Here is a 20,276-nt window from a genome sequence, read left to right as displayed (position 1 = left end):
AGGCTGGAAGAATTTCTGGATGACACTCTTATAATGATCCTGAGAGAAATTTAGGATAAACTCACAGAGAGATACTACTATTGGGGATACAATTCAAAAGTAACAGCACCTGACCTATGGTCCAAGGGATCAGATACACAGAAGCAAAAAAATGTCACTACTTCCTCATCCATCAAAATCACTTTTCTAGGAAGTTGAGGATTCAATAGCACTGCAGAAATAAGCCCACATGTTTCTACAACTTCTTTTTTCTACTGGTAGAAAGAATGGACAGAAAGTTGATCCCCAAGTCATTGTGCCCTTCTAAATTCTGAGCTTGTATAGATCTAATTGGTAGAGCAAAATCTGTGTCAAGAACCTGTGTGGCAGGAGACATTTGAACTTTCCAACATCTCTATCTAGAAGGCACATGAGATAGAGTTTGAATATCTAACCTGTAAAATGTACCATAATCTAATATACTTTTTTTTTAAATTTTTTTTAACGTTTATTTATTTTTGGGACAGAGAGAGACAGAGCATGAACAGGGGAGGGGCAGAGAGAGAGGGAGACACAAAATCGGAAGCAAGCTCCAGGCTCCGAGCCATCAGCCCAGAGCCCGACGCGGGGCTCGAACTCACAAACTGCCAGATCGTGACCTGAGCTGAAGTTGGACGCTTAACCGACTGAGCCACCCAGGCGCCCCTCTAATATACTTTTTAATCCTTAAACTTTCCACAATAGCATTAACGGTAACAACATGCTATTTCTGACAAATACGTAGAGGGCCACTAACTGTCACAATAGTTGAGACATCAATAAACCCTTAACAAATTCATTGATTAAAATCATTCAATATATGTTCTTGATCATATTCAACTTAATATAGAAATCAAATAGATTTTTAGGAAGTGTTTATTTTTAGTGTTCATGCCTATAGAATTTTCTGGTTATCTATCATTATTGATTTCATAAGTGATAGATAACTAGAAATCTTTATGGGCATGGACATTAGAAATAAACACTTCCTAAAAACATACTGATAAAAAAGAAATCAAATAAAATTTTGATTTCAATTGAACTAAATTATAATGAATCATGATATATTTAAGCTTGGTAAGAAAAAGTAGTACTTAGAGGGATATACAAAACCTTACAGATAAATATGAAGAAGATAGGCAGGAACATTTAGATTTTAATAATAACAATCTTCTTAATAATGTGAAATAGAAAACAGCAAGTCAAAACAAAATATGAGGCACCTGAGTGCTCAGGGGGCACCTGCATGGCTCAATCGGTTAAGCATCCGATTTCGGCTCAGGTCATGATCTCGTGGTTCATGAGTTTGAACCCCAGGTCTGGCTCTGTGCTAACAGCTCAGAGCCTGGAGCCTGCTTCAGATTCTGTGTCTTCCTCTCTCTCTGCCCCTCCCTGACTCACACTCTTTTTCTCTATCTCAAAGATAAATAAACAGTAAAAAAAAAAAAAAAAAAAAAAAAAAAAAAAGCACAAAACAACAAAAACAGAAAAGAAATAATGTAGATAAAAATTACTTAATTAGAAAAAAATATGTATAATATAGGATAGCCACATAGTCTGACATTGATTCTTTGAAAAATTAGTAATGTGTATAAAATCCTAGCCAATTTAATGAAGGAAAAACAGCAACATTAAATCACAAGAATCAGGAATTAAAAGGTGATGGCACTACAGATTCTGCTGATATTGATAAAAAAATATTTTTACCAAAAATTGATGATTTTTTAAATAAAAATATTTTAAGTAGGACAAAATTATGTGTAAAAGACAAGTATGAATTTTTAATTATATTTTCTAAAGAAATTGAATTTCATTAATGGTATTTCCATGAAGAATAGTTCTTGCCTAAATGACTTCACCAGTGTTTACTTCTGAACATTTGAGAAAGAAATAAGATCATTTGTACATAAACTCTGTCAGGAATAGTCATAAAGGAAATACTCTCTAACTATAGTTTTGAGTCTCTCATAAGTGTCATAAGGACATTAAACTTTATAAGTAAATCTTACTCATAAACTTAATGTCAAAAGTCTAAACAGACAATAAATAAAATACTTCAGTAAAAAAAAGAATAATGCAATCTCACTGAAGTGTATGTACTAGAAATGTTAAAGTCATTCAATATTTTTAAAAAATAGATTTAAGATTTTCCACATCTAGTTATTGATGCATAGCTTTTATAGATTTGCTTTCCATCACAAAAAAATTAAACTCTGGAGAAAATATATGAACCAAATATTTTTAGAGATTGCATAATAAGTGGTAAATGACTAATTACTGAGAAAAAGGAAACATACCAGGAGAAAAAGATTTTAAACTTGAATACACAGCAATAGAAACAAACCAAACCTAAGATTGAGTTAAAAAGGAAAAAATAGAAAAGAACAGATGTTCAATGACAACTGAAAAAATATTACCCATGTAATTTTGGAAAAAGAGAGGCCAGAAAAATAACAGAAACTATGGTGGGCAAAAATTTTCTCTAAGTTGATGACAAATCTAAACACACAGATGCAAGGAAATGGGCAAAATCCCAAGCAGGATGAACAGAGAGAAAACCAAATAAAACACACCAGAATAAAAATCTGAAGGTGAGTGAAAAAGAGACACTGTCAAGAGGGGAAAAGAGAGACATTACACACAAGCAAATGAAAGTTAAATCATACACCTTGGTCAGAAACAATTCGAACCAGAGACAATGGAACAACATCTTTAAAGCACTTAAAGATAGGAGGAGGGGAGACCAAACCAACAAGCATGTGCAGGACAAATGGGCTTCAGAACTGAAGGCAAAAAAAGGAACTTTCTGACTAAAGGAAAACTAAGAGCAGGTGTCATGCCAAATTTGCGCCACAAGAAATACCAAAGAAAGTTGTCCTCACTAAAGGAAACATTGTCAGGATAAAGTGGGAAGGATCTCTAGGATCCTGAAGACACTGCTTTCACACTGACAGCAGAACTAAGGATGTGTGAGGAGGGGGAGTTTCCTTCTCTTTCAGTGTGCTCCTTAGGTTTTTTGCTTGTTGGTTCTGGCACAGGTGGGCACACCCCACCCTGGTGCTCACTCTTGAAGCAATTCCAGGCTTCTGGGATCTTTTAAGCCACCTCTTCTGTTGTCTTGAAATCATAGATGGAGGTATGACTGCCTCCTCTTGCCCATCTCTGTGTTACTTCTAAATACGCACCCCGCGTTTCCCCAAATTCTTTAACTGACTGTTTAGATTATTCTCCGCATAAAATTTTCTTCTAATACCAGCATGCTGTATTAACAGTAGAGTTAAGAAATGAGTTTCTAAAAGTAAGGGTTGTTTATCTACTCAAATGAAAACTAGTGAATATCCTTCTATATATCATGAAATTTAAAAAAAGAATCGGGGCGCCTGGGTGACTCAGTCCATTAAGATTGTACTTCCATTCAGGACATGATCTCATGGCTCTGTGCTGACAGCTGGGAGCCTGGAGCCTGCTTCAGGTTCTGTCTCCCTCTCTCTGCCCCTCCCCAACTTGTGCTCTGTCTCTTTCTCTCTCTCTCTCAAACATAAATAAACATTAAAAAATTTTTTTAAGAAAAAAGAATCAAGTATTTCTCATCCAAATGTGTTTGTTATTATTGTTATTGTTTTTATTAATTTTGTTCAGTAGGTAGAAGGTACTTCTCATCTCCTCAAGACAGCCCTTCTAACTTTCCAAAGTTCTGTTGAGTTTAATAATTTCTTTCCTCATTTTTCTTTTGCATTCTGATACAAAATACATTGCTGGTGAGAGAGAGACTGTTGTCCCTGGTTAATATCTTGCAGAGGGAATGCTCACCACTTTGGTTTCCATCCTCATGAGAGAACTTCTCTTAGGAGCCACCCCAGGTCTGGTTGATTTAATCAATGAAAAAGCACATTAAAAAAAAGAGAGAGAGAGAGAGAGAGAGAGAGAGAGAGAGAGAAACTACAATTGTCGCTGGTACTTGTTCATCTTAGTGATTGGACTCCGATCTGAACAGTGAGGAAATACAATCCATTTTGCAGGAAGACTTCCTGTTAAACTAAAGTGTGCTTCTTTTCATGCTTTGTTTCTTCATGATTTCACATATAGTAGAAGGTTTACAAGGTAAGAAATGTGTTCATTCTTAAGAATATCGTTTATATTTAATTTGTTTATTCACAACACTTCTTTTTTAGATAATTTTAGTTATATCTTTCTTTTTTTCCCAATTTTTCTGTTGAAGTCAGAAACTTCTTTATGTAAAACATGAATTTAAGGAAACCATGCATTTTTTGTAGTTGATAGGCCCTACCAGAGTATATCTTGGTGATTCTCCTGCCTGCTAAAATCAATCAGTCAATATTTCTGTTAACCTTTAATTTTTTTAAGAAAGTATGTTTCATACATACTGAACCAAATTGACTCTAATATACTTCCATAGTCCCAACTGTCTTAAAAGAATGTCAAAATTAGTGAAACCATACCAGTGACAACAATAAAAATTACAAGAGACATTATAAGGCATTTTATAATTTATATAACATATAATTTTATTTATGTATTATAATTCTATAATTTACATAATGATTTATGTAAATACACAGAATTATAATTTTTATACTTATAAAATTATAAAAGACATTTTCATAGTATGTGAATCTTTGAATTTCTTGTTTGCCAGTTTTCTTTTACATGTTTTGATGATTGAATAGTAAACCCCTTTGCTGCTCAATCTCATGACTCTAAAGAAGCCTTTTAAATGTGTTTTTGTCTTAATTTCCCCATACATAAAATAAAATAAAAATTACTTCCTCCCTCTACCACAATATTTTAAGAATGTTTTATAGTCATAATAGTATATGCTGAAATCAATATAATGTAAGCTTGTTTAAATACATATTTCTTCCTTTTTTTCCACTTATACCTATCTTTAAATTGTCCTGTGTGTGTTCTATCCTCCCCATTCACAGATCTTTGTATTTTTTGTTAGATTTGTCTGTTTCTGAGAGGATAGAAAAATCGCTACCCAAGATCTTAGAATTCCTCACTTGCATTCCACTCTGTAAATTCCAAAGGGAATCAGAGAGGGAAAGAAGGAAGGAACGAAGAAGAGAAAAAAAAAAAAATCTGATTACATTTTGTTCAGAAAATATACGCAAGAATCACTTCTGTTTTTAGCAGATGAACTGTGCATTAAAGTGCATGTCACTATAGGGACAAAAATAATGGAAGAAATAAGAAGATGAAGTTAATGGGTGAAAGGATGATGCCTTTGTCAGAATTTGAAGGTTTTCTCTCCATATAAGAAAGATGGATAGATACAGTATTAGTAAATCATTTTTCTATAATAGATAAGGAAACTAAATTATTTCTTTAAGGTAAAATGAGACCATCAATTGAATGGATTTTCATTACAAATGAAAATTTAAGTGCATTGTAATGTCTGTGAGAAATATTGTCCACTAGAAGAGCCAACTTTCAATGGCAGTAACTGATAATAAATCAAGAAGGGAAAACAAAGAGGAAGCTCTTGTTTCCAGACAGTTTCCTGGAATCTCCATTTCCCCAAAGTACACCTTGAGGGCACATCCTCATTATTTGCAAAATAAGTATATCTAAAGAGGCTGACCAATGAGATTGGGTTCTTCATTAGGAAGACTTTTTAAAAACAGTAATCTGTCCTTTATTGGTGTTGTGTGATTTATTGGAAACAATATGATGAAGATTTTCCACGCTGGGTTTTAGTTATTTTTCCTAAAACAAGTATTCTGATGACTCATTTCTTTCTTTTTTTTTTTTTTTTTTTTTTTAAATTTTTTTTTTTCTCAACATTTTTTATTTATTTTTGGGACAGAGAGAGACAGAGCATGAACGGGGGAGGGGCAGAGAGAGAGGGAGACACAGAATCGGAAACAGGCTCCAGGCTCCGAGCCATCAGCCCAGAGCCTGACGCGGGGCTCGAACTCACGGACCGCGAGATCGTGACCTGGCTGAAGTCGGACGCTTAACCGACTGCGCCACCCAGGCGCCCCCTCATTTCTTTCATTTTTACCACCTCTCCAATTCCACCTACATCTCAGCCATGAAGAGCGAGCCTAACAGGAATTACTCAGAAGTGACTGAGTTTGTTCTACTAGGATTCATAACCCCTCCAAAAGTACAGATCCTCTTATTCCTAGTGTTCTTGCTGATCTACATGGTCACTGTGGTGGGAAATATTAGCATGATAATTGTCATTAAGGTGGACTCCAGACTTCATATGCCTATGTATTTCTTCCTTAGAAACTTGTCCTATTTAGATCTCTGCTACTCCACAGTCATTGCTCCCAAAACTTTAGCCAACTTCCTATCTAAGGGAAAGAAGATTTCTTACAATGGCTGCGCAGCCCAATTTTTCTTCTTTGCCCTGTTTGTCACAACTGAAGGCTTTCTTCTGGCTGTCATGGCATTTGATCGATTCTCGGCCATTTGTTCCCCTCTCCTTTACCCTGTGCACATGTCCCAGAAAGTCTGTGCTCAGTTGGTGACTGGATCCTACATCTGTGGAGGCATCAACTCCATGGTTCAAACAGGTTTCACCTTCAGTTTGCATTTCTGTGGAGAAAACAGACTAGACCACTTTTTCTGTGACGTCCCAGCCCTGATCAAGATCTCCTGTGCGGACACATCTGTGAACGAGATTGTGTTGTTCATTCTCTCGGCCGTCATTATCATCACCACCACAACCGTCATTGTGGTTTCCTATGCTTACATCCTGTCCACCGTCCTGAAGATCCCCTCAACCCATGGCAGGGGTAAGACCTTCTCCACCTGTGGCTCCCATATAGCAGTGGTGAGTTTATTCTATGGGGCTGTATTCTTCATGTATGCCCAGCCTGGGGCTATCTCCTCTCCAGAGTCAAACAAGATTGTAGCTGTGCTGTACACACTGGTAATACCGATGCTAAACCCTCTAATATACAGTCTGAGAAACAGAGATGTGAAAGAGGCTATGAAAAGAATACTACTACACAGGAAATGATTCTTCCCCTGATAATCGTAAAACCATCATTCAGTGGACACATTTTGTTTCCTAAGGGTCTCAGTTATCCTCGTTCTTGTAAAATTAGTATTATCAAAGATATTTTTATATACAGCAACAAATGTTTTTCTAAGTGTTACAAAATGGTATTTCTATGCTTAGAATATATGAAAGAATTATCTGTTTTCAATTTCTGATGTGATAATGTTTTCATTTCAATTTTGCTTTAAGAAGTAAATGGTAAGAGTTGCTAGTATATAATGATTAAAATATTACATCTGTGTGAATGATTCTTTAACTTTTCTGTTTTCCAAAACAAGTAAACTGATATTTTTTTAAAGCATTTTATTTAGAGAGAGAGAGAAAGAGAGAGAGTGCGTGCACATGAGCAGGGGAGGGGCGGAGAAAGGGGGAGAGAGAGAATTCCAGGCAGGCTCCACCCTGTCAGTGCAGAGCCCCACGTGGGACTTGAACTCACCACCTGTGAAGTGATAACCTGAGCTGAAATCAAGAGTTGGATGTTTAACTGACTGAGCCACCCAGGCGACCCCTGGTATTTGTTTGGAAAAGAGAACAGCCACACTGTATAGGTGGCAAAACAGAACAGATATGGTTACATAGGACACTTTTAAGTAAAGGCCCCCTTTTTCCCAGAGATCCAGGTTTATATTCTGAAAAGCACCATCCTTAATATTACTACTGCTATAAAAACAGGACCCACAATATCTTATTTGATTTGAGAAGCAATTATTCACATGGAAATATGTGTCAATAATGCTCTATTTTTTATTTCTTCATTTTCGTCTTAATATAAAATGATATGTTTTATAATAAAAGCTGAAGCATAAAAAGCAAATACCGTTTTTATCAACATTTTCAAATGAGGAAATTGAGGCAGTTGAGAACTAAGGAGCTTGGTGTAGCCAAAATGCAACGCTAATAAGGCACCAGAATTTTTATTATTCTAATGTATGCTGTAAAGCATGTGGAATATTCTGAAAATATAATCTCACAATCTAGAAACAACCATTTTTGAAGGACGTATAGTTATGTGGCCAGTCTTTAAACTGTAACAGATCTGATGCATTATCCTGTCATTAATTGTACAAATGTAATTCTGTATTTTCTTATGAAATTTTAATCAATTTTGCATGTAAAGCAGTATGACATTTGCATACCATTTTATTTATCGGTCTTTTTACTTTTAATTTATTGCCTATGCTTACCCATTCAAAATCAGATAAATGTTTTTGAATATTAATGTTTTTCTATAATATATTTGACTTTTAGTTATTACAAAAGTGATTTTTCTATTTGGTGTGGACTGAGGTACTTGCTCAAGTTTTTTTTTTTCTAGCAGCCAGAAATACTTAAAAAAATTGTTTTTAATGTTTGTTTATTTTTGAGAGAGAGAAAGACACAGTGTGAGTGGGGAAGGGGCAGAGACAGAGGGAGGCACAGAATCCAAAGCAGGCTTCAGGCTCTGAGCTGTCCAGCACAGAGCCCGACACAGGGCTCGAACTCACAAACCATGAGATCATGACCTGAGCCAAAGTCGGACACTGAACTGAGTGAGCCACCCAGGCGCCCCTCCATTGACTAGGAATATTTTTAATACCTAAAAAAATGTGGAGAGGAAATAAAAGTTTTGCCCTGGTTTGTCATAATGTACAACACTTTATATACTGCTGAATATAATTTTCGAAAGCTTTACAATGCTGCATTAACCTGATCAGAAGAGTTCCATGATATTCTTTGCTAACGTTAAGTGGATGATTATTGTGAAGTGAATTATATGATCCAGGTATGCGTATATAGAACCGCTCAGGACTCCCTGGAGGGTTTGGCTCCAGAAGCAAACCATGGATGCAGTTGCAGTTGCTGCCATCTGGTGGCTGTCGTCCACTCCTACTAAGTCTGAAGAGAAGAGTCTGGATACTGTGATAGAATGGAACTTCCAGAACAGTGGTTAAAAATTCAGAGTACTTCCTAAATTACTTGGCTTCCACCCCCATCATATTGTCCTGAGCAATTGGACAATCTCAATTGTCCTGAGATTGGTTGACTATAAGCAGACATGTGGAAAGTTACCCTATTCCTCCCTGTCTCCTGAGGGATAGTTGTCTGGAGTTGCCAGCCCTACTTTCCCACCCCTCCTTTTGTGCCTTTCCTTCACCAAAAATGAATCATGTAAGATCTTGCCCTTGTTTCAGAAAAGGGATGCGTAGGGGCGCCTGGGTGGCGCAGTCGGTTAAGCGTCCGACTTCAGCCAGGTCACGATCTCGCGGTCCGTGAGTTCGAGCCCCGCGTCAGGCTCTGGGCTGATGGCTCCGAGCCTGGAGCCTGTTTCCGCTTCTGTGCCTCCCTCTCTCTCTGGCCCTCCCCCGTTCATGCTCTGTCTCTCTCTGTCCCAAAAATAAATAAAAAACGTTGAAAAAAAAAAAAAGGGATGCGTAGAAAAGGGAAAATATTTGTCAATTATATTATTTCTGAATTTGTCTTGAGATATATTTTGATAGGATTTTACTGAATGTTATTAGAATTGTATATGTTTATCACTGAGACAGAGCATTATTTGTTTTTCTCATACTATTTAGGGCACATTTTGGACTCAAGCTTGTCTGAACATCATTCAAAGATGGAGACTTTTTCCTCCTTGTTTATTCTGAAGAAGAGGTTGTGTAACAATGAAATTATTTCCTCTTTGAAAGTTTGTGAGAACTGATGGGAGATGCCATCTGGACAAGGAGTTTCTATTATGGAAAGAGTTTGACTAATGATTGACTTGATTTAGTGGTTACCAAAAGTGATGATAATAAAGACATTTAACAACTTGTTAAGTAATGTTTATATATCAATGTTTAATATATCAATCAATACAAAGTAGCCCCTTTAGTCTTCTTATTAAACTGCTTAACTAGTGGTAAAGTTTTCAACACAAATCATCCTAAAGTTTCCATGCCATTTCTTTTCTTTCCTCCCTCCCTCCCTCTATTCCTCTTCCTTCCTCCCTTTCTTCCTTCCTTCCCTCTTTTTCTTCCTTCCTTCCTTCCCTCTCTCTTTATTTTTCTTTCTTTCATTTCTTTTCCAAATTGTTGGGAGAAATCTTTGGTTTGATGTGTTATTGCTAAATGAAATTTGATGTGAGGGGACTACACTAAACAAGCCATTACAATAGTTGTCCCATTAAATCAAAGTCATTAGATGATGTGGTGTTTGAAAAAGCAAAATTTCATTTCAACAAAATTGTTTATAATGCTGAATCTTCTGAGGCTTCTGCTAAACTAATACCAATTACATTTAAAATTTCCTAGCTCCTTCTCTTGCTCCTGATGTAAGAAGTCAGTCATTCTTTCATCATTATGGGGGATAATACCTATGGGTTTTGGATAGTTGCTCTTTATTGAGCTGAGGAAAATTGCTGAGTTGTATCAGATATGAATGAATGTCTGGTTTTGTCAAATGCTTTTCCACATCTATTGAGATGATTTTAAATACACACACACACATATTTACATATATATGATTATTTATATACACAGGTGATTCTTGAACAACACTTTTGAATTGTGTGGGTCTACTTATATGCACATTTTTTACAACACAGTACTGTAAATGTATTTTCTCTTCCTTATAATTTTCTTATTAACATTATCTTTTCTGTATCTTCTTTATTGCAAGAATACAGTATATAATCCATATAGCATAAAAATAGCAAAAAAATATGTGTTAATCAATGTGCTTATGTTATCAGTAAGGGTTGTGGTCAATAGTAGACTATTAGTAAGGTTTTGGGGGAATCAAATGTTATAGGTGGATTTTCAACTATGTGTGTGGGTCATTCTACACCCCTGACCCCCATGTTGTCCAAGGGTCAACCACATATACACATGCACATACACAGACACACATACACACATATGCATATATGTGATATGTATTTTTATATATCACATGTTTATATATAATATATAAACTATATGTATATGAATTCATATAGCAAATACTTTCTCATATATAACACATTTAGTTTATTAAATATAATTGAAATCTATTTTAGTTTGTTTATAGTATAGTAAATTAAATATAGTAAATTAAATTAATTTATTTTTGAATATTAAACCAGCTTTATATCCTAAGATAACCCCTACCTGGTCATGGTGTATGATAGTTTTGATCTTTTTCTAGATTGAATTTACTAAAATTTTGTTTAGAAATTTTGCATCTATGTTCACAACAGATATTGGCTAGTATTATCTTCTTCTTTTTCTATCTAGTTTACCATTAACAGTACACTAGCTTCATAGAATCAATTAGGAAGTAGTTTCTTGTTTTAAATTCTTTGGGAAAGTTCATGCAGAATTGTTACTAAGGTTTTGCTCAAATGTTTGGTAGAATTCACTAGTGAGCCAAACTGGAGTGTTTCTTTGTGGGATCCTTTTAAACTACAATTTCAATTTTTTGAAGTGTTCTCAGTGAAATAAACTGGGGTACTCATTGGGCTTACCACATTTCTTTCCCATTTTCTAGGAATCACTGTGCTTCATTGCCTACAATCCAATGTCTTCAATGTATATGTGTATATATTTGTATGTATATGTGTGTCTGTAAGTGTGTTTGTGCCATAGATAGATAATAGATGATAGATGATGATGATGATAGGTAGATAGATAGATAGATAGATAGAGGTGCTGAGAGCCAGAGTGAGAGAGAGAGAGAGAGAGAGACAGAGAGAGAGAGAGATGTTCCCTTTTTGTTGATTTAGGCTCCTATGACTTCTTCTTGAACAGAATCAGAAGTCTACTCATATCTTTTCTATTTCCCAAGTGAAATTAAACTTCGTTTTCAATCTGCTTGAGTAGTAGGGAAACATTTATTTTAGTTAGATTTTGTTTTTTTAAATTATCTGTTTAACTAGGGGTTTTCATAGGTAGGGTCAATGTGCCCACTGCTTCTCATTGAACATTGAAGAGTCACTGAAGGCAATTAAGTCCGAATTTTCAGTGGATAAAACTGTTCTATTGTTGATGAAGTTGCCTGCACAGGCTGCCTGAGGTTCAGCGAAGAAAGTTATCTATATCTGTTCCTTTTTTTGAAGGATGGTCTCACTCTTTGAAGGCCAAATTCTTTTGGGGATGACACTTTGATTCTTAAGACCACTTCTCTTAGTTCTCAGCATTTTGTATTCCATTCCAGAGAATTACCTTCCATTCTATGGCACAAATGATTTGGGTGTCCATCATTTGTAGACCAGGAATGATTCTTTGTTTCCTATCCAGGAATCTCTGCAGCAGGAGTTAGTCATGTGCCTTTTCTTATTTTTGAAAATGTAAATCACCGCATTTGAGTTCATAGGTCTTCGGTCTTTTTACCCCATTGGTGTTATCAATCCTCTTTTCTGGACAGTAAAACTACACTTATTCTACTCTGCCACTCTTGCATTTTGGGAAGACAGACATCTTTGTGCCTCAATAACAATTCACTTTCTTCAAATCAAATGAGGTTCTTTTAAAATTTGTTTTGCTGCAAAGGATTACTACCTTCCCCCTTCATGGGCAGGCTCTTTTATCTTTTTTTTTTTCTTCTTGTTAGTGAGTTATTGAGTATTCTTAGTGTAATATCATTGCTGCTGTTACTATGTAGCTTAATATTTCGTAGTTTATGTGAGATATAATAAAAATGATACCTTGCATCTATCTATCTATCGATCGATCTATCATGCTATGTTTTACATATATTAGTATATGTAATCCACACAGCAACTCTATGAGAAGTTACTTTTGTTATCTCCAGTTTCCAAACAAACAACATATGCGATTGGAAAATGAAAAAAAAAAAAAAAAAAACGTGAGGGGATGCCTGGTTGGCTCAGTTGCTTCAGTGCCTGACTCTTGATTTCTGCTCAGGTCATGATCTCACGATTCCTGAGATGGAGCCCCACATCACCTGCCCCGCCCTCCCGTCCCCCATGCTGTCATCGAGGAGCCTGTTTGGGATTCTCTTTCCACCCTTCCCCCACTTAGGCACACACACACACACACACACACACTCTCTCTCTCTCTCAAAACAAATAAATACACTTTAAAAAAAAAGTGGAGGGGTGCCTGGATGGCTCAGTCAGTTCAGCTTCCAACTTCAGCTCAGGTCATGATCTCACAGTTGGTGGGCTCCAGCGATGAGTCCAGCTGTGCTGACAGTGCAGAGCCTGGAGCCTGCTTTGGATTCTGTGTCTCCCTCTCTCTCTGCCCCTCCCCTGCTCATTCTCTCTCTCTCTCTCTCTCTCTCTCTTGCTCTCTCAAAAATAAGTAAACATTAAAAATTTTTTTTAAAAAGTGGAGATAGTGAAAAGTATGCTAAAACAAGAAATTTAAGAGGCTCCTGGGTGGATCAATTTGTTAAGCCTCTGACTCTTGATTTCAGCTTAGGTCAGGATCTCACAGTTTTGTGAGTTCAATCCCCCTGTACACTGACCATGCACACTGACTGTCATCGAGGAGCCTGTTTGGGATTCTCTTTCCACCCTTCCCCCACTTAGGCACACACACACACACACACACACACTCTCTCTCTCTCTCAAAACAAATAAATACACTTTAAAAAAAAAGTGGAGGGGTGCCTGGATGGCTCAGTCAGTTCAGCTTCCAACTTCAGCTCAGGTCATGATCTCACAGTTGGTGGGCTCCAGCGATGAGCTGGACCATGCACACTGACCATGCAGAACCTGCTTGGGATTCTCCCTCTCTCCCTCTCTCTGCCCCTCCCTTGCTTGCATTCTGTCTCTCTCAAAATAAATAAATAAATAAATAAATATTTTTAAAAAATAAGAAATTTAAATATGTTTGATACCCAGTGTTGGGGAGGGATTATGAGTGCTGGTAGAGTTGAGTATATAAACACTCAAAGATAAATAGATTTAAGTAAAAAGTCAAAATGAAAACAGTTTGAGAAAATGAAGATATATAATACAAGAATACTCAAGTAACTGTACATCAGGATAGTAGGAGTGTTACAGAATTTTAAAGTAGTTGGTAGCTATTATAAAGTATTTTGTAAAACATGATTTTATATACACAACAAATTTACAAAAAAGAAATAATAAAATAAATTTAATATTAATTATATACCATGTATTGTGATGATATTAATTGACTGAATGATGCACATTAAAAAATAATTTGCAGGGGTGCCTGGGTGGTTCAGCAGGCTAAGCATCTGACTCTTGATTTCTGTTTAGGTCATGATCTCATGGTGATGAAATCAAGCCCTGTGTTGGCTTCACACTGAGCATGGAGTCTGCTTAACATTCTATCTCCCTCTCTCTCTCCCCCCGTCCCCTGCTTGCACTCTCTCTCTCTCTCTCAAAACAAATAAATAAAATCTTTAAAAAATAATTTGCAAATCTGAAGGGTAAAAAAATCACTGATATTCCTTGCTTTCATTGTCCATTATTCTTGACTTGTAGGTGTATCACTTATAACTTTTAATACTAATAATTTTCAGTTAGGAGTTGTTTTTAGAATTTGATATAAATCAGAAAACCTATTTGCCATTTTATTAATTAATTTATTTATTTGTTAAGTTTATTTACTTTATTTTTGAGAGAGAGAATGGGGGAGAGGCAGAGAGAGAATCCTAAGCAGACTCTGTGCTGTCTGTGCAGAGCCTGACATGGGGTTTGATCTCACAAACTGTGAGATCATGACCTGAGCTGAAATCAAGAGTTGGACACTCAACCAACTGAGCCACCCAGGCACCTCTAACCTGTCATTTAAATGAAAAAAATTGGGGGGATGCATGGGCGGCTCAGTCGGTTAAGCATCCAGCTTCCACTCAGATCATGATCTTGCAGTTTGTGGCACAGAGCCTTGCTTTGGGCTCTGTGCTGACAGCTCAGAGCCTGGAGCCTGCCTTGAATACTGTGTCTCCATCTTTCTCTCTGCCCCTTCCCACTGGCACTCTGTCCCTGTCTCTCAAAAATAAATAAACACTAAAAAATGTTTTTAAATAAATGAGCAAAATTTTATTTATTATTGGGGTTTCATAAAGTCTCAGAAGTGTCTTCAAATATTCCATGCCAAGACATTTTTACTGTATATAAAATATACGCTCTACTTTTATAGCATTCTTTAAAATGTCTTTTAGAGCCCAAGATAAAAGTAGACGTATAGAGTGGAAATGTAAGTAAAGTAACAGAATGCCTTGGATGTGGGTGAACCTGGTATATCTAAGCAGGATAGATCTACTTTAAAAATCTATTGCATCTGGGGCACCTGGGTGGCTCAGTCAGTTGAGCAACCAGTTCTCAATTTCAGTTCAGGTCATGATCCCAAGGTCATCAGATCAAGCCTTGCATTAGGCTCATGCTCAGCGTGGAGCCTGCTTTAGTTTCTCTCTCTCTCGCTCTCTCTCTCTCTCTCTCTGCCCCTCTCCCACTCACTCTGTCTCTCTCTCAAATAATAAAATAAAACAAAGAAACAAACACCCACTGCATCAGAAAAGCAAGAAATAGGTTATATATATTACATATTTGTGTTGGATAAAGACAGAAATTCCTGGAAGTGTTATTTGTAAAACAATGCCTTAAAGGATGAGGAATATCCTTTTAGGGGAATCTTTATAATTAATAATGATTTTGATTGACTGTGAGTGACTCAACCACTATTCTTCCAGGAAGCAAAAAGAAGACTAAATTCACTGATTCTTGAACTTCTACATGGAGACTGATTTCTTAAGTCATTTGAAAATCTTAAAGTACATATGAATGCTTTTCCACGTTCATCTCACTAATAAGATAATTTTCAACGTTAAGATTAAGAATGAGGTGTGATCCAGGAATCAGTATTAAAAGTAGAGTGAAACAAACCCTCCCCAGCTGATTCTGAGGTATGGGGAAGTTTGGCAAACACTGACCTAATTGACCTCCAGGGCCTTCTTACTTTTCAAAAACATCTGACGTCTCTGTGTGTGTGTGTGTGTGTGTGTGTGTATTTCTAATCTACTTTCTGGGTTTTAAGAATAACTATACGGCTAGATCAAATTTATGGCAGATTACATATAAGAGGAATCATCAGTTCTGTCTTTGCAGAATATAAAGAGTAAGATATTTATTTTTTTTAATTTTTTAAACATTTATTTATTTGTGAGAGACAGAGAGAGACAGAACGCATACAGGGGAGGGGCAGAGAGAGAGGGAGACACAGAATCTGAAGCAGGCTCCAGGCTCTGAGCTGTCAGCACAGAGCCCAATGCAGGGCTCCAACTCACGAACTGTGAGATCATGACCTGAGCTGAAGTCCAGCGCTTAACCGATTGAGCCACCCAGGCACCCCAAGAGTAAGATATTTCTTGAGTTTCAAACCAAAGACCCAGACTAAGATTTCCTTTTGGTTCAAATAAGTAAAAATGAGGAACATAAGACTTAGAAATAAAAAAGTCTGCTTATTGACTGTACTCAGAACAAATCTAATATATATTGTGAAGCATTTTTGTAATTAACTACACTTTCGTCAAAGCTTCCTTTAAAAGAATAATCAATTATTAAAAAGTTTCAATGAAGCTTCTTTTGGAATCTGCTGGATCTCAAGTAAAGTAAGTGGGTTTTGAACATCAACCTTTTCTGAAGGTAATTTTCTTAGTTTAGCAAACCTTTCTTTTTTTTCTATTAATCTTTCATAGATCCATTATTTATTGAGCACTTTTTTCTTCCCAGTTGCTATATATTTCATTTAATTTAAACGTATCATTTAATTTAATCCTTATAGTAACAATCCTATGGGGTAAATGTTCTAAGACATACCTTGTTGATGAGAAAACCAAGGTGAATGAAATGTGAACAATTTTCCCAAGATTAGTTAGCCAGTGAATGGCATGACATGGATTAAAATTCAGATTTATGTGAGTTAAAATGTCACCCTTTAAAAAAAATGCCACACTTTTAACTAATAAAACATTTTGACTTTACACACAAAAAAATAGTAACAGAAGCTACACCAGTTTTACTTCTGATTCTATGGTACTTTTAATTTTATGAAAATTTCTGAGGGGGCGCCTGGGTGGCTCAGTCAGTTAAGCGACTTCGGCTCAGGTCATGATCTCGCGGTCAGTGAGTTCGAGCCCCGTGTCGGGCTCTGTGCTGACAGCTCAGAGCCTGGAGCCTGTTTCAGATTCTGTGTCTCCCTCTCTCTCTGGCTCTCCCCCGTTCATGCTCTGTCTCTCTCTGTCTCAAAAATAAATAAAACGTTAAAAAAAAAATTAAAAAAAAAAAAGAAAATTTCTGAGTAACAATGTGACTTCAAATATCATAGTAAGTTCCTTGAAGGGAAAAAAAAAATTGTCAGTTCTGAAATTAAATAAAGTAATGGAACCATAGAATTATAAAATTTCTTATATTTCACTTGAATTTAATATTTCTTTAAAAAATTTTTTTGATGTTTATTTATTTATTTTTAAATGTTTATTTTTTAGAAAGAGACAGAGCACAAGTGGGGGAGGGGTAGAGAGAGAAGGAGACACAGAATCTGAAGCAGGCTCCAGACCCTGAGCTGTCAGCACAGAGTTGGATGCGGGGCTTGAACCTACGAACAGTGGGATCCCGACCTGAGCCAAAGTTGGATGCCTAACTGACTGAGCCACCCAGGTCCCCCAAATTTAATATTTCTGATACTTAAAAATTACTGACTTTTTTTAAAAAGAGAATTTCTTTTATTTTTTTAAGTTTATTTATTTTGAGAGAGAAAAGAGTGGCAGAGGGGTTGAGAGAGAAAGACAGAGAGAGAATTCCAAGCAGGCTCTACACCATCAGTGTGGAGCCTGACTCAGGGCTCCAACTAACAAACCATGATATCATGACCTGAGCCAAAACCAAGAGCCAGAGGCCCAACTGACTAAGCCACCCAGGTGCCCCCAAATTATTGATATTTTATCCATATGCCTCTTTAGTGCTTAGTATTAAGATGGATAGTTATTTAAAAAGCAAAAAGCAAAACCTATGAAATATTGATATTTTTGGCTCTATTTCCATTGATGCCTTCAGTTTCATTAACACATATACAAGGAAAAAAGGGACTTCTTGTTGGTGAAATACCTCTATATAAACAGAATAATTTCTATAATTGAGATGTTAGCATTTGACAGGAAAAGGCAAAGTCATGCTGGAGTTTGGCTGCCAACAAGAGAGTGGAGGTACCAGAATCAGAGATTAGAGATTTGCAGTAAGTGAAGTAAGAAGTAGAAGTTGAAAAAAGCATTAGTGGAAGAGTTTGATCATTTCATGTGACTTTCTTTGAGACTGGTGCTTCATTCTGCCTCCTGAAACAGTAATCCCATGTTTCCTAATGTCTTTTAAATAGCAGAATGTTTTGAGAACTAAATTAACTGTGTCTTTTAGTGGGAAAGGAGAGGACCTGTGTTTTCACCCAGTCTTCCATTCCTAACACAAAAATAATTTTTAGGTGTTTGTTTCCTGGTTTATTTATTTGACTAATATTTGTTTGCTTTAAGATGTTCTAGTAATTGTAAAACTGAGGGTTGATGGGAGGGGAGGGTGGGTGATGGGTATTGAGGAGGGCACCTTTTGGGATGAGCACTGGGTGTTGTATGGAAACCAATTTGACAATAAACTTCATATATTGGAAAAAAAAAGAAAATGGGCAAAAAAAAAGATGTTCTAGTAATTGTAAATATTGCCTTTCACACTCAGTCCCATGTTATTCTCACAGTAATCCCATAATGTATTATTATTATCTTCCATCTGATAGAAGATTTCAAGATGTTGAGAGTGCAGGTCATTATTTTAGATTCTATTAGATTGAAAGAGGCAAGATTTGGATTCAGTCCATCTGATTCCACAGCTCTGAACAAATGGCATAAAATGACTGACCCAGACGTCCTCATTTCCCATATTGTAATGACACTAAGTACAAAATATATGATATATTTGGGTACTGGTACTCCCAGGTAAGGCTATTCTGTCAGATGTGTTGCCAAGGACACTTAGCATTTTTTTTTCATTCACTGGGAACTTTGGGAACCAAAAGTTAACAAGGCATTCCACAGGCTTCCTGATCATCCACTCATTTTCTCAGATAGGTCTCAGCTATGAAGAAAGAGCTGAATAGGAATTACTCAGAACTGACAGAGTTTATTCTGCTGGGATTCAGAACATCTCCAGATGTACAGATTTTTTTATTCTTATTTTTCTTGCTTATCTACATGGTCATTGTGGTGGGAAATATCAGCATGATAATTGTCATTAAAATAGACTCCAGACTTCATACGCCTATGTATTTCTTTCTCAGAAATTTGTCCTATTTAGATCTCTGCTACTCCACAGTCATTGCTCCCAAAACTCTGGCTACTTTCTTGTCCACGGACAAGAAAATTTCCTACAATGGCTGTGCAACACAATTCTTTTTCTTCGCTCTTTGTGTTGGGACTGAAGGCTTTCTTCTAGCCGTGATGGCATATGATCGCTTCTCAGCCATTTGCTCGCCCTTCCTCTATACTGTACATATGTCTCAGCAGGCTTGTATTCGTTTAGTGTTTGGCTCCTATATCTGTGGAGGCATCAACTCCATGGTCCAAACAGGTTTCACCTTCAGTTTGCGTTTCTGTGGAGAAAACCGACTAGACCACTTTTTCTGTGACGTCCCAGCCCTGATCAAGATCTCATGTGCTGACACGTCTGTGAATGAGATTGTGCTGTACATTCTCTCTGCCCTCATCATCATCACCACCACAACTGTCATTGTGGTTTCCTATGCTTACATCCTGTCCACCGTCCTGAAGATCCCCTCGACCCATGGCAGGGGTAAGACCTTCTCCACTTGCAGCTCTCACATTACTGTGGTGAGCTTATTCTATGGGACGGTGTTCTTCATGTATGCCCAGCCTGGGGCCATCTCCTCACCACAGAAAAGCAAGATTATAGCTGTGTTCTATACTTTTATCATCCCCATGTTGAATCCACTGATTTATAGCCTAAGGAACAGGGAGGTGAAACATGCTGTGAAAAGGATACTGTTGAGAAAATTATCTTTTCATTGACATCCAGCTATCTATAAAACTGTAGAATAGAATAAAAACAATATTTTCAACAATTTGTTATAGAATAGTTTCAACTAAGGCCATCCAAAAGTTTTGAGTATCAAAGTGGTTTTTTTTTTTTTTCAGGAGTAGAATTTAGTGATTCAACACTTACATATAACACTCAGTGCCCATCCCAACAAATGCCCTCCTTAATGCCCATCACCCCACCCAACAT

The 20,276-nt window shown here is 36.6% G+C and overlaps 2 protein-coding genes across 2 annotated transcripts; both read left to right on the top strand.

The window, feature by feature from the left end:
• Window positions 1–6,076: 6,076 nt before the first annotated feature.
• Window positions 6,077–7,015, top strand: LOC131484006 (olfactory receptor 9S13-like). Its single transcript, XM_058682301.1, has one exon. It carries the CDS (start codon window positions 6,077–6,079, stop codon window positions 7,013–7,015), a length of 939 nt encoding a protein of 312 aa, XP_058538284.1.
• A 12,096-nt stretch (window positions 7,016–19,111) lies between these two features.
• Window positions 19,112–20,059, top strand: LOC131484004 (olfactory receptor 9S13-like). Its single transcript, XM_058682300.1, has one exon. It carries the CDS (start codon window positions 19,112–19,114, stop codon window positions 20,057–20,059), a length of 948 nt encoding a protein of 315 aa, XP_058538283.1.
• Window positions 20,060–20,276: the final 217 nt, after the last annotated feature.

This window comes from Neofelis nebulosa, chromosome 8 (genome assembly GCF_028018385.1).
Source record: "Neofelis nebulosa isolate mNeoNeb1 chromosome 8, mNeoNeb1.pri, whole genome shotgun sequence".
NCBI lineage: Eukaryota > Metazoa > Chordata > Mammalia > Carnivora > Felidae > Neofelis > Neofelis nebulosa.
This window is presented reverse-complemented; position numbering and strand designations above follow the sequence as displayed.